The 13014-nt window shown below is 43.8% G+C and overlaps 6 protein-coding genes across 6 annotated transcripts; 3 read left to right on the plus strand and 3 right to left on the minus strand.

The window, feature by feature from the left end:
* Positions 1-2373: 2373 nt before the first annotated feature.
* Positions 2374-4061, plus strand: CCR75_000378 (uncharacterized protein; the record flags this gene model as incomplete). The annotated part of the gene is made up of 2 exons (XM_067958486.1): positions 2374-2595; positions 2695-4061. 2 exons carry the CDS (start codon positions 2374-2376, stop codon positions 3991-3993), a joined length of 1521 nt encoding a protein of 506 aa, XP_067819907.1. The 3' UTR covers positions 3994-4061.
* Positions 4054-5654, minus strand: CCR75_000377 (uncharacterized protein). Its single transcript, XM_067958485.1, has 4 exons — positions 5492-5654; positions 5257-5308; positions 5011-5190; positions 4054-4948 (listed from the first exon to the last, which is right to left on the minus strand). The coding sequence occupies exons 1-4, from the start codon at positions 5551-5553 to the stop codon at positions 4196-4198; spliced, it is 1047 nt and encodes a 348-aa protein (XP_067819904.1). The 5' UTR covers positions 5554-5654; the 3' UTR covers positions 4054-4195.
* A 303-nt stretch (positions 5655-5957) lies between these two features.
* CCR75_000376 (uncharacterized protein) lies at positions 5958-9639 on the minus strand (the record flags this gene model as incomplete). Its single annotated transcript, XM_067958484.1, has 3 exons — positions 5958-6197; positions 6267-9361; positions 9432-9639. The coding sequence occupies 3 exons, from the start codon at positions 9637-9639 to the stop codon at positions 5958-5960; spliced, it is 3543 nt and encodes a 1180-aa protein (XP_067819905.1).
* Positions 9640-9918: 279 nt separating this feature from the next.
* Positions 9919-11771, minus strand: CCR75_000374 (uncharacterized protein). Its single transcript, XM_067958482.1, has 4 exons — positions 11598-11771; positions 11464-11529; positions 10939-11406; positions 9919-10883 (listed from the first exon to the last, which is right to left on the minus strand). The coding sequence occupies exons 1-4, from the start codon at positions 11760-11762 to the stop codon at positions 10656-10658; spliced, it is 927 nt and encodes a 308-aa protein (XP_067819903.1). The 5' UTR covers positions 11763-11771; the 3' UTR covers positions 9919-10655.
* On the plus strand, positions 9940-10521 carry CCR75_000375 (uncharacterized protein; the record flags this gene model as incomplete). Its single annotated transcript, XM_067958483.1, has 1 exon — positions 9940-10521. The coding sequence occupies one exon, from the start codon at positions 9940-9942 to the stop codon at positions 10519-10521; it is 582 nt and encodes a 193-aa protein (XP_067819902.1).
* Positions 11772-12433: 662 nt separating the features above from the next.
* Positions 12434-12904, plus strand: CCR75_000373 (uncharacterized protein; the record flags this gene model as incomplete). The annotated part of the gene is made up of 1 exon (XM_067958481.1): positions 12434-12904. One exon carries the CDS (start codon positions 12434-12436, stop codon positions 12902-12904), a length of 471 nt encoding a protein of 156 aa, XP_067819900.1.
* Positions 12905-13014: the final 110 nt, after the last annotated feature.

Raw genomic sequence — 13014 nt, forward strand, 5'->3', positions numbered from 1 at the left:
AAACACTGACAGACTCATTCAATAATCCGCGCCAACAGCGCTTTTGTTGCCTAGCAAAGGTGGGTTCATGACTCTCCAAAACTTTGCTAGGAACATTGCGCGTGGTCTTAGACCTCCAATCGATCCCTGGCTCATAGTGTTCTAACCAGGCCATACCAAGGATGAGATCATATCTCGAATCCAAATCAAGGACGAGACAGCGTTCCAAACTGTCAAAGTCCAGAAACTTTATACTAAATTCAATGGAACTTTGGGACAACACTTACACGAGTACGCCAGTCGCTAAGCGAACAGTGATTGTATCACCTTCATGCGCTCTAAGCGCCTCAACGTATTGTTGACTTCCTTCAAGGGAAAGGCATCGAGCATAATTGCAAGACGCTCCTGAGTCAATTAAAATTGACCACGGCTTATAAAGCCCTTTACAGTCGCTTGAGCGACTAGCAATCCAGGCTTGTACTCTCGCCCCGTGCCATTGAGCACCGAGCTAATTGGGGCTAGGTTCTGTTTATTCTCACCCCCTTGAGGTTCAACAGAGCCTAGGTCTTCCCCAGTAGGGCGCCCCGCACCTACTGGGTATCAACGTTATCCCGCATTGTACCAGATCTCTGGTATAGGTCGGAGTTAAAGCTCTTTCGAGCTTTACGCGAATTTCGAAGAGGGCAGGAAGGACGTAAATGTTTCGTGCTTCCGCACATATAACATCTACGGATGGTCTTATGCTGTTCCACAGCTTGAAGAGCCTCTTCTCCTTCTTCAACGAGGCTTAAATCCATAGGTTCCGCTCTATTAGACGGACCCATGTGATCGAAGAGCTTGTTCGGTAAACAGGCGTGCTAACGCGAGCAGACTTGAAATAAGACTCGGCGCGTAGCGCTATGGCAACTGCCTCTTTAAACGTAGCCGGATGAGATCGGAACAATTCCGTCCGGGCAACGCCCTCACTTGGACTCCCCATAAAGATTGTTACTACAATTGCTTCGTGCACCGGGTCTTGATGCATGATGCAATGAGAGTTTTCAACTCCTGGACAAAGTCCCCTAGGGATCTTTTACCCTGTCGAGTCGCTAGGAGCCGTGCTCGCATGCAAAAAGCCTGATCAGGCGGGGCAAACATGCTGGTCATTTGCTGTTTCAGCGAATCCCATGAGGGAAAAGCGTCGTTTATGGACGTGCTGCACGATAGTGCCCACTCCATGGCTCTACCTCCAAGTTTGGAATTGGCCATAGCCACCTTTTGCCGTTCTGTTGAGAACAAGGCGGAATCAATGGACATTTCCATCTGCTTAATCCAAAAAGGGAGATTTTCTCCCTCTTTCCCTTCAAATGTCTTCACATTTACAGTTAGAGTGTGAGCCCTCGGCTATGTTGTCATAAGTGACGCGTTGCGCTTCTGACAATTCTGGAACCTCTTCCATTTTTGTGAGAAATTATTCTAGTAAAGACTCAGGCGTAGATTGACTGCGAGTGCTACCAGGTGTAGCGGAGCTACCTCGCTGCTTAAGTCAGAGGAAGACTTTCAGACTCAGAGAGTCACTTCGTTCTATTGAGCTAATGGGTTTAAATACTCAGGAAGTCGTACAAGCTATTAAAGCTTAAGGAATCCTTGTTCAAGGGATTCAGGGGTTCGTAGAATCAAGTGGCAACTAGTGCCCAAGAGGATATACCTTAGAAAATCTTCTATCTCTTACAGATCAATGCGCAAGCCTTAGGAAGGCACCTAATGCTTTAAGATCAAAAGGGGAACTGCACTATATTTAATTATCTAAATCTAAAAACCTTACTCTAGCTAATTAAAAAAAAATTTGGCCGCCAGATCTATATCTGGCGGCGACCACATTTGTTGTCCATAATAAATGGGATTTAAGTAACTAACTATTTTAAAATTAGATAAAAGGGTATTTTACCCATAAAGTAAATGTACCACAACAACGGTTCTCCAACCGAAGTGTGCCTAATTACACCACTGATTAGCTCTGTCATGGCCAAGAAGCTACTACAAGTAAAAAAATGATAGTTAAAGCCGCATACTGCGCTAAATATTTAAAACAAAGGCATTTTCAGCTCTGCTCAATTTTGAAGGAAGAGTGCAAAACAAGTTTCGCTTGTGTTATCGGAGTGAAGATAAATGAATTGCCAAAATACATCACATTATTAAACATCTAACATAAATTATCAGGTTTACATGCTCACACAAGGCTATACAAATTGAGAATTTTGCAAATTAAAGCGATTTCTTAGGGCGTTGAGTTGGCAAATATTATTTGAGGAATGTTCCTGTTAAATAAAGGACATTTTTATAATGTAGCATCCCTCCCATTGGCCATCAGCTTTGGTTGGTATGCAGTAAATTTATTAGATTAAAACCTGCATGATGACGAACCAAGTTGAGCTGGTCACAGCAGCTGTACAGTCTACAACGCTTAATTCAAGCACCATTACAGAGAAGACGAGTACTCTCGCTTCCACAAACGCATCGAGCACAGCGGATCCGATGCCTCAATTGCTTACCCCTGAGAAAGCGAAAAAAGTCTTACATTTGGTCATCGACTCCGGTGCCATTATCAAGGGCACAAACTTAGCCGGACTAGCAGAGGTACGCTATGACATAAATGCATCAAAGTTTACACAGTGAACACAAATTAAATTGAGTATGTATAACAATTTAACATGTTTTGCTCAATTGTCTTGGCAGAATTTTTGGACAGTTCCGGATGTTCTCAACGAAATTCGCGACAAAAAGTCGCGTGGAATCTTAGAGCGTCTTCCGTTCTCTTTGCATACTCGCGAGCCATCCGCGGAAGCAATGAAGGCTGTGGTAGATTTTTCACGCAAAACGGGCGACTTTAGCTACCTGTCCCTCACCGATCTGCGTGTTATGGCTTTAAGCTACCAATTAGAGGTCGAGTCGAATAATTCCGATCATTTACGTAGTAGCCCTTCGCTCTCGCAGACTGTCACCCGTGCGGCTAATGGCAAGATCATTGGTGGCTCACAGCCTACGATTCCATGCAAATATTATGGGACTTCCATGGGCTGCAAATATGGAAATGAGTGCCGCTTCACACACGTGGACACGGAAAATGCCAATGTTGAGAATGGCGCGGAAATACCGAAGAAGAAGATTGCTATTCCGTGCCGCTTCTTGAATACTCCAGAAGGCTGCAAATATGGCAATGACTGCTCATTTTTTCATGATATCTTAGAAGCTACGGAGGGTACAACATCGGAGGCCTCGAAAGTTACGGACGATGAGGGTACGGACGCTGGGGCCATACCTGTAATTAATGAAAATATCCGTAACGCTGATGTAAAATCACGTATTATGGGTGGACTTGGGGCATCCAGTAATGCTGGTGCCGCTGACGATGATGGCAAAAATTGGATTACTGAGGATAACATGAACAAGTTTACAACCTCTCCATTTGGCGATTGCCATAATTTCGAAGAAATCGCAACGCGTTTGCCCGTTGCTTGCATTACAACGGATTATTCCATGCAGAACGTAATGCTTCAGATCGGATTGCGGCTACTTTCGCTTGAGGGCATGCTGATCAAGCGTGTCAAGCAATGGATTCTACGTTGCGTTGCGTGCTTTACGACATCGACCGAGATGGACCGTTTGTTTTGTCCCAAGTGCGGGAACAGCACCCTGGAGCGCGTGTCGTATAGTCTTGACCGGGATGGCCACATGACATTTTATACGCGAGCAAGTCGCCCGACAAAACTTTTGGGCACCAAATTCTCGTTACCCAAGCCCAAAGGCGGTCGCCATGGAGATTTATTGCTACGGGAAGACCAGCTTCTGGTTGGTATCTGGGGTCAGCGCCAACGTCAGCACAAAAAAGTCATGCAGAGTGCATTTGGCGAGAACGTCGCTCATGATCTCGGTGTAAAAGCCGAGAAGCAGACCACTATACGAGTAGGCTACGGCCGAATGAATCCTAACGCTCAAAAAGGTCGCGAGCGTCGTGGCAAGAAAAAACGCAATTAGACAAGCATTTGCATGAAATTATTAACGTCAGGGTAAAATTTTAACACGAGTGTCCACATTTTAAACTCTGTTTCTATTATTGCTGTGAACGGTTTTTAGCAAAGAAATGGCCAATATTTGTCAACCAAAAGCACAGAGAAACAAAAAAATGGATATGAATCATTGCCGTTTTTTTGTTACAATGAATACGATCTACTCGAAATTACTCAATCTCGATAATATTTTCCTCTCCAGTCCTTGATGTCCGCAGACTTTTATCTATTGACTGAGAATGCCCAACGAGCGACATTTTAATTGCTTTTTTTAGTTGCTCGCTGTCACTTTCATCGCTGTCGGTCACCAGATCAACAATAGGACAAGAATCACCAGGTTTTGCTTCAGTGACAGATGTAGCGAAATTTCGTCCAACTTGGTTTTGACTGTAGGTGCTGAACATCTGTACCAATGGAGTCTGAAGGAGCGCTGGAATATCTCTTAAGAATAAAGACGTAACTTTGTCATCACCTGCAGGTATGACCACAGGACTGGGCAAAGGAAATTTAAGTCTTGACCAGTCGGCGTTCTTGTAATTCCTGTTTCTCTTCTTATGACGATCATTTCTTGGTAAAGCTGGAATCTTGCTTTCAGTGCGCGGAGCTGCTGATTCAGAAGATGCCGTCGTTTTATCAAAGTCATTTTTTCCATCAAATGATCCTGAAAGTGTTGCAAAAAAATCTTTGACGCTTGGTGCAGCCTTTACAGCTCCCATTTTTTCCTTCACTTTGTCGTCACGAGCTTTTTCTCTCTCTCTCTTTTTCACTTGTTTCGCTGTAAACTCCTTAGGTTCTTTAATTTTGGAGTAACTTCCACCACAATTCCGTTCATGGTCAGCCCACCAGCGGTCAGTTGGACCCGGAGCACGATTCATTGATCTCTTGACAAGGCCAAAGTGCGGAGATTTCCGTCGGCATGCACCCTGCGGAGCAGTAAGTGAGAACACAAGTACAATTATATTTCTGCAACATTACGTCGACTTACACTGCATTGCCACACGTGGTTTCGATACGAATTTACTTCGTCGTGAAATGTATGAAAAACTGTAATTTTAGTCTGTGCTGCTCTATTAATTCGATTCATATGCGACTGGAATAGTGGCCCATGGTCTTCATGGTCACGCACAGAGGTTGCCACAAACACGTACGCGTGAATCATTTCGTGCTATCAAATGTATCATTGTCAAGCTCTGGGTAACTTTATCACCCTAGATCGGATATTTGTCCTTACCAATAAAGTATTGACGAAATCACTTCGTGGTCGAAGCTTTAGCAATGGCTCACTGAAAGATGATAACAATGTTAATACTATTTTCCCCATCCACTAATTTTGAGATTGATTCACCTCAATCGTATCGAACAAAAGCCACTGCGAGGATGGTAACTGCAAAGACCAGCGCTGGAGTACAAGAGGTGATACATAAAATGTCAACGATCATAATTTCAAAACTCTTTGACATACTCACCAGAGTGTCATGCGTTTGCTCCACTTTACCTCACAGCCCGCCAAACGGCCATCAAAGAACATGCAATTGTACTCCTAAATTGCGCACATTTCCTTAAAGTATTTTAAAAAGTTTTGAAGGCAGGAGCGAGTAAGTTTAATGTATACTTTAAAGAGCGAGTGGAGGTCTGGGTTGGGGTCTATTCCGTATCACAGTAGAGAATTAACGTCGTTTTAGCAGCCATGACACTGCAAAGTATACGGTCAATATAAGAAATCATCTTACCGAGATACTCATTTTCCGGAGCAAGGAGATCACACCGCGGCGTACCAAGCATGTCTCCACGCGCAATTGCAATTTTGTCCATAATTGAAAGCTGAACAATTGCCAATTACTCAATTTTATTTTTTGATTATTTTGTCTTACTCTAACTTAAACCGCTTCTAAATTTCAAATGAAAAACAGATCGCAGCTTTTCTTTTGCACATTAATTTATTTTATCGCGTATAAGATACTTCTCTGTGGAAATTGGAGCGATGACCGCATCCACTGTTCTAATGAGCTCCGTCGGGGCAATAGCATAGACCTCATCGGCAAGTCCAGCACCGCAAAGAAGACAATTTTCTGCTTCTAGACAACTGTCCACGATGACTTGCGTGGTTTGCTGCTCTCGCAAGCCGATAGGTCCCAAACATCCTCGAGGATAGCCAAATACTCGTATAAGAGTCTAAAGATAAATATTAACAAACATTTCAGGTCAAGTACGTAATGATTCAAGATCATTAAAAAGACGCACCTCTTGATCAGCCAACGAAATATCCTTGGTGTCTACTGCCAATAAATGTGCTAAAGCTTGCATATCAATGTATCGATCCAATGCTAGCACAACGACTGCATACGTAATATCTTTGAAATTGTGCATTGAAGTACCTCTTCGTACGAGCATAGCAATACTTTTCACTACCACCCTCGTTTGTTCACCCCTCTCGTATTTGAAAAATCGAGCCTCCAAACCATGAGCTACTAATGCCATTTGAACGTGCTCTTTTCCAAGCGGTTGCAACGTAGTGGCTACGGTCTTCGGGCAAGAAAAGTTGCGATCAACATCGTAACGCTTCAATAGGTCTTGTACAATTTTGCCAATAAAGTTGTCTCCACCGACAAAGCTCATGTCGGCTATTAGATGTTTGAAAAGACGTTGAACGGCATATGCGTCTCTTGCGGCGTATTCGAGCTGACATGTCGAAAGAGGGCGAGTACCCCAGTCAGAACATTGTTGCTCTTTATCCAACTGTAAGCCCAAACATTCACTATAGAGTTTTGAAAGCCCCCAGTACTGAGCTGGAATGTGTCGAGACAAGGCGAGATGTTTCAACTCTAATGCTAATAAAGGAGAGCGAGGGTTCAAGTCAATATTTTCGTTCTTGATTAATACTTGAAGAAGATCGGGAAAGGAATTTTTTATTCTTCGAAGATCACTCGATACACAAAATCCAATCAGCATAAGAAGAGATGAAGGTCTCCAAATGTAGCTTAATGGTGCCGCGGCAGCTGCACCAAGAACTTGGACATCAACTACATAAACAATATCTCCAACGGCTAGTTGATAGATGCTTACGCATCCTTGATCATCTTGATCGTCGTCAAATTGATTTCTTGGTTCATCTCTAGTATAGCTGGTTTGGGCTTTTGTGAGATATTGTGGTCGCCATTCACAGTCGATGGCAACGAGCATGTTACAAACAATAGATTGATTACCAGTGGCCACTTTAACGTCAGAAATGCGAGCTTCCAGCATTTTTAGGCTTCGAATAACCTCTTCCATTTTTTCAAGTGTATCGACATATGTCCACTTGAATTCACATACATTTGTACACAAAGATCGATTTCTCACGTGATCAATCGGCTGCTCAAGTGAGATGCCCTTTGCTAAAGTTGTCGGCATCGATATAGTGGAAGACCTTGCAGCAATTTCCTGTAAACGCTTCAGAGCTTTTGTCATGTTTAGCATAGATAAACGCTTGCAAAGCACTTGAATCATATCGAGGTCCGGCACCACAGTGACAAGTCGCTCAGCATGCTGCCAATCTTCTTGCTCAACGAAATTTGCAAAAATTTTCTTCACGCTTCTAGCGTCGCCCGTTGTAAAATCAAGTTTTTGGTGACCTGGCAAAAGCTTGCCAATTCGAAATACACGGACCACTTCGACCACAAAAGAATTCCACCGTGGGTTTTGAACAGCAACCAGCTCGTCTATGAAGCTAAATTGACTGTTCTTTCCAGAATTTTTCCATTGCGCAACTTTATCAGCTGTTATAGTCAAATCGATAGCTCGTAATATTAGATTAAGAAACTCCCATTGATCTGACACAGATGCGACTCTTTGCAGCATTGTCAGCCATTCCAAACATTCTTGCGAAGAAGAAATGCCAAAATTACCTGATTCAAATTCATTGAAGACGTCCAAGAGCAGATATCCTACCCGACAACTTTGTTTTACTTCGTCGCTGTCATTGACTGCAAGGATAAGACAATTGAAGCATGCTCGAAGATACGCGGTTCGATCGGAAATAAATTCCGGAGCTTCCTCGCTATTAGCTTTTCTCCATTGGAAAAGGTCTCTCGTCGATCGTTTTAAATCAGCGTAAGTAGAGCGGTTGCTTTTTTCTCGAAAGACGGAAACGAGCTCGTGGCAGAGTTCGTGTGGACCAATACTTGCAGGATCGATAAAGCAGTGTCGACTTTCCACTTCTTTAACTACGTCTGGTTTGATAAATCCTTCGTCACAGTCTGTGGATCTGACTTCATACTCGCGTGTTCCATATCCGGTCTGAACACTTTGATGAAGCGTTCGCTTATACCGAACAGGTTCCTGACTCAGCGGCGATGGATCCCAGCATTTGGGATCAATAATGAAACCTCGAGATAGCTCGTTCCAGTAAATAATTTTGTTTTCCGCAACATCATTTAGACATTTCACGATTTCGGCCACCAGCAACGGCACAGCTACCTTGCCTGATTTTTTCGAGTCTGCTGGTATGGCATCCTTTTGAAAATGTCTGCGCACGAATACGATCAGTTCTTCAAGAGTAAGTGCTTCCTCATCTTGCAGATGGAATCTAGTGTCACCGTGTAAGACAATTTGTCCGGAATAAGGGTCCTCCACTGCAACTACTGGGCTTAACCAGTGCAATTTTGGCAAAATTACAAATCGACTGTCCCCGAGTATTGCTCGGTCATTTGCTCGCACTTTCGCGGGCAAGTCTAGCTCCAGGTCAGCGGTCCACCATCCTCGCAAGTGATCGCTTGAAATGCTTGAATTTAATTGCGTCTTTAATGTGGTCGTGTCTTGTGCTATTTTGACAGGGTTTCGATGGAATATCCAGTCGTGATCCACAGTGATTCTGGACGTCGAATGAAAATTGCTTAGCGGCTCAAAGAGATATCCTCGAAGAACAATATGCGATTGCACATTCTCACTATAATGTTCCGTCAACCATTCGTTTACACTTTCACCTCGTCGCATGGCTAGCTTCCGATTCACTTCTTGCACTCGCCAGGCCAAGTTCTCGCCGAGGTGGGGACCAACGTATTGTTCAAGCGACAAAAGACGAGTTTCTTTGTTACTGTTCTCTACGGGATTAAGCAGGAAAAACTTGATTGAGGATTCGACGTGAAAATCCTGCTGCTTTTCACAATTTTCGCTTCCGTTTTGAATACAACATCGAAATAAAAACTTTAATTGACCTACTGTTCGATTAGTCGATGACACAATTTGTTTGCCAATATCAAATTTCTCCATTTGAAGGTGGGGACAGAAGCGCAGCCAGAACTCGAGTAGCGTCGAAAAGTAGACGCCTAGCGCCACTGATCGACCGTTCGACGTTGTATCTATACATAATGCAAGTATCACGTAATTTTGCAGCTTCCAGATAGCTGAATTGGAGAGAAACTAATGTACCTTGCAAAAATGCAAACAATGGGGATGGATCTAGTATAAGCGCATTAAGCCAGTCGACGACCACTTCCAAATTGAGAGCTTTAACTCCGAATTCCGCTGGTAGTACAGGAAACTGATCTTTGCTTAGTATCGGAGGACTTGTGATCGTCCACAATAAGTCACGCACCACCTTGGGTATGCTAACTGGGCGTGGTAGACGCGAGCACATTACAGATCGTAAAGCTCAAATTCTTTTCCGTTGCGTGATTGGCAGAAATCTCATTCATAAAAACCTAATTGGTATTGTACACCTTGCGACTTAAAAACTAGAAATTGTGTAATACGAAATGCATAAATGACTATGTTTCGAAATTGCGAGAACGAAGAGCCAAGCTTCTTGATGTCACTGTCCCAAGTACTTGTCGCGCTCTAACGATGTTGAAGGTCACTTCTGTCAAACTTTTTCACGATGAAAGCCTTCATGTCAATTCACTTTTGCTTTCTCCTTCGTAAGGGTTGACAATATATGATGATGATTCTCGAAAGCATCGTGGTTTTAATAAATGCAGTGGCTTTGATCGGTACGATGGCTGCAACTCCGTGTGATTTAACGGCATTGTCAAAACTTCTGGTGAATCAAAACGTAATTTCATGTCGTGCTGATACTGGGTATAATCCTGCTTCGACGACGGCGGTAACTGATGCGCAGATCGCTGCTGTATGCAGTAGCAATGCTTGCACCCAGGCAGTAAATGAACTCAAAGGTGTGGCGCCGAATGAGTGTACCATCGGGCCTCTGCGTCTGTATGGTGATATAATCAATCCCCTCGAGCAACGATGTGGACGAAACACGATGACCAACGCTACGGGATCTGCTAGTGCATCCGCATCAGGATCTGGGCCCATGGTCGGTGATGTTGGTTCCGCGTCAGTGACAGGATCGGCCGCCAATTCCACCACGATCACTAAGCCACGAACGGACCCTGCTGCAACTCCTCGCACCGAGCCACCCTCACCCTCACCATCTCCCAATAACGGTGGTACCGATGTCTCTGCTTGTTCGCTGGCTGCTGCAACCGCTGCACTTGTCGTAGTTGCTGTGATCTTTTAAGGAACTTGGGCGTCATATGGACTTTATTTGATAAAATTTACTTAAGAAAACAATTGCATCATTAGTTGATGCTTTGGTAATGAGTGTATAATCAAAGAGTCTAAAGTACAAATGCAGCAGCCATAATTTTTAAGCTAAGCGGAATCATGCTGAAGCTGAATCAGCGCTACTTCGATGCGATCAATCGCGGACTGCACGCGTTCAAGCCGAAGCGTATCCGTAGGCAATATTAAATAATGATCACCATCTTGCTCGACCATCGAGAAACCTGCTTCGATCAAAAGGTCAACAGCTCCTGATACTGACACTATCTTGGATTGAATGATCGCGTTCGACAATCGAATTTTTCGAAATTTATCCTCCTGTACCAAATATGAATAAAAAACTAATTAAGTTGCCAATGTGCTAATAACTAACCTCCGGATTCTTGACGACATTCGCCAATATCTTAATCAATGCCTCTGCCGCCGGAATGGCAATTGGCGCTTCTTGCCTTAACAACACATAAACAGCGCCATTTTCGTCACCGTCTAAGCTAGAAAAATTGCTACCTAGCGCTTGCATGGATGCCGGAAATGACGATACAGCATTAAGTGGAGCAGCACTTCCACCGCCAATACCGTTCATGACAGACGCTGCCTGAGTTGAAGATGAAAAGGTCGCAGCGTACGGATTAAAGCCCATTTGCTGCTGTACACTCTGCAACTCTCGTGCCTTCACTTGTTCATTAGAGAGCACTGTGGGCGGTGGACCTGATGTAGGCGCTACAGGAGGCTCCTCGTACTGAAATTTACTATCTTTCTCCTCATCCTGTTGCAGCCTGGCTTTTCGTGCAGTAGCGACACGCTTATCCCACGCACCAGTGCGCTGCTCAAGCGCTTTGGCCTACAGAAAACTTTTAATGAATCGGTTTGCGACATTTGCAAGCATCTAACAACGCACCTGTTGTTCACGCCGCTTCTGCTGGTCCTCTGCAGTCAAAGCGGGAGGCTTTTTGTGGAATGATGACTGCAGTGTTAGACACAAAAGAGAGTTGAACATCATTAAGGGATGGAAATAGCGACGTCGCTAGCTACCTTGACGGAGTTAATCATGGACGGACGTTGGGGTACAGCAGTTTCTGAAGAAGCAGTGGTAGACGCTTCTCCCCCGCCAAGGACGTTGCCATCGCCACTAAATGCCGTTCGCTTTTTAGAGATCTTGGCGGCTGCTACCTTCTTCTTCTTCATTAACCAGTCCATCGTCAAGACTTTGCCTTGATCCTTTTTTTTAATTGCTAGGACTGATACCGTTTTTGACTGGGCAAAAGTTAGCCCTAGTTTGCAGCATTGACGAATTAATTTTTTCTAATTGGAATTGTCCACATCCATTTTCGAGATTTTGGTTTTAGTCAATTTCTTTTTAGAGCGTTGGGGTAGGTGTCTGCACAAATTACGTGATCTACTCTGCTACGATAATTTTGCATGTAGAATAGGGTATGCTACGTTTGCCTAAGGCTTTGTTCCAAATCCAGCGGTAATTTCACAACGATGCAATATCGAAATTAAGACCGTTGCAACGTATTGACAACGGAAAAACAAAATTTAAAGAACGGCTCTTAATACTCAATAAATTATTGTAGTCGAAGTCTCGCATTCATCTCTTTTCTACACACTTCAACAGCACAAACATCAAGCCCAGCATGGAATAAAATCAAATTATATTTATGCGCTGATAGATGGTCATATTAGCGCTAAAGCAACAGCTTTCATATAAGAAGATTCTATTCAAGCCCAATTCATCCTTCAGAAATTTATCAGTGTTTTGAAAAAGGCAAATGACACGCTCGACTTTACCATGAATTTCATTATCTCAAACTTCAAGCTAACAGACATTTAGCATTTAGCAACAAAAAGAGCACATCATTTCCCTAATGACCACGACTACAATATTCCAAAGCCCGAGCTTCAGACCCACGCTTTTGAAGCTTACCCAGGGCGAAAGTGTCTACGAATGCATGCGCATGACAAGTGACAACGACAAGGTGCATCGCGTCTTGGCCATGGACCAGCGCGAGTGCTGGAGCGACTTGCTCGAAACCTTATATGCGCACAATCTACTCAAATACTTTTACAAGACCATGGCAAATAGCTTCGCTTGTGGGAATACTATGCTCGGTCCGGATGCCATGGAAGGACGAGACGAGGCGCTGCTTCTTGCGACAGGTGAACAAGGTATTGAATACGGTACGATGAGCCAATTGAATGAACGTGGCGGTTTGCATCGCATGCTAGCTACGGACCTTGATGCTGAGCGAAGCGACTGCTGCTCCGATGCAACAGACACACTTTATGCCATTGCCATGGCCAATTACTTTGCAAGTAAGACCCCGAGTAGTTTGTGACTGTATCTGTAAATTTTACTAAGCCGCGCGAATAAGAATGAATAATTGATTGTAAGAAGAAAAAAATGTTGTTCTCGAGATTGAGATCAATTATATTGTGCCAGATTGCA

Source organism: Bremia lactucae, linkage group LG4 (genome assembly GCF_004359215.1).
Source record: "Bremia lactucae strain SF5 linkage group LG4, whole genome shotgun sequence".
Lineage (NCBI taxonomy): Eukaryota > Oomycota > Peronosporomycetes > Peronosporales > Peronosporaceae > Bremia > Bremia lactucae.

Bases quoted from the DNA above. Each gene is read 5' to 3' on its own strand.
- CCR75_000377 (XM_067958485.1), bottom strand. From the start codon at position 5,553: ATGTTCTTTGATGGCCGTTTGGCGGGCTGTGAGGTAAAGTGGAGCAAA. The intron at 5,309-5,491 runs GTGAGTATGTCA...ATCATCTTTCAG, and splicing joins AGCAAACGCATGACACTCTG to TGAGCCATTGCTAAAGCTTC. The intron at 5,191-5,256 runs GTAAGGACAAAT...TACATTTGATAG, and splicing joins ATTTCGTCAATACTTTATTG to CACGAAATGATTCACGCGTA.
- CCR75_000374 (XM_067958482.1), bottom strand. From the start codon at position 11,762: ATGGACTGGTTAATGAAGAAGAAGAAGGTAGCAGCCGCCAAGATCTCT. The intron at 11,407-11,463 runs GTGCGTTGTTAG...AGTTTTCTGTAG, and splicing joins AGAAGCGGCGTGAACAACAG to GCCAAAGCGCTTGAGCAGCG. The intron at 10,884-10,938 runs GTTAGTTATTAG...TATTTGGTACAG, and splicing joins ATGTCGTCAAGAATCCGGAG to GAGGATAAATTTCGAAAAAT.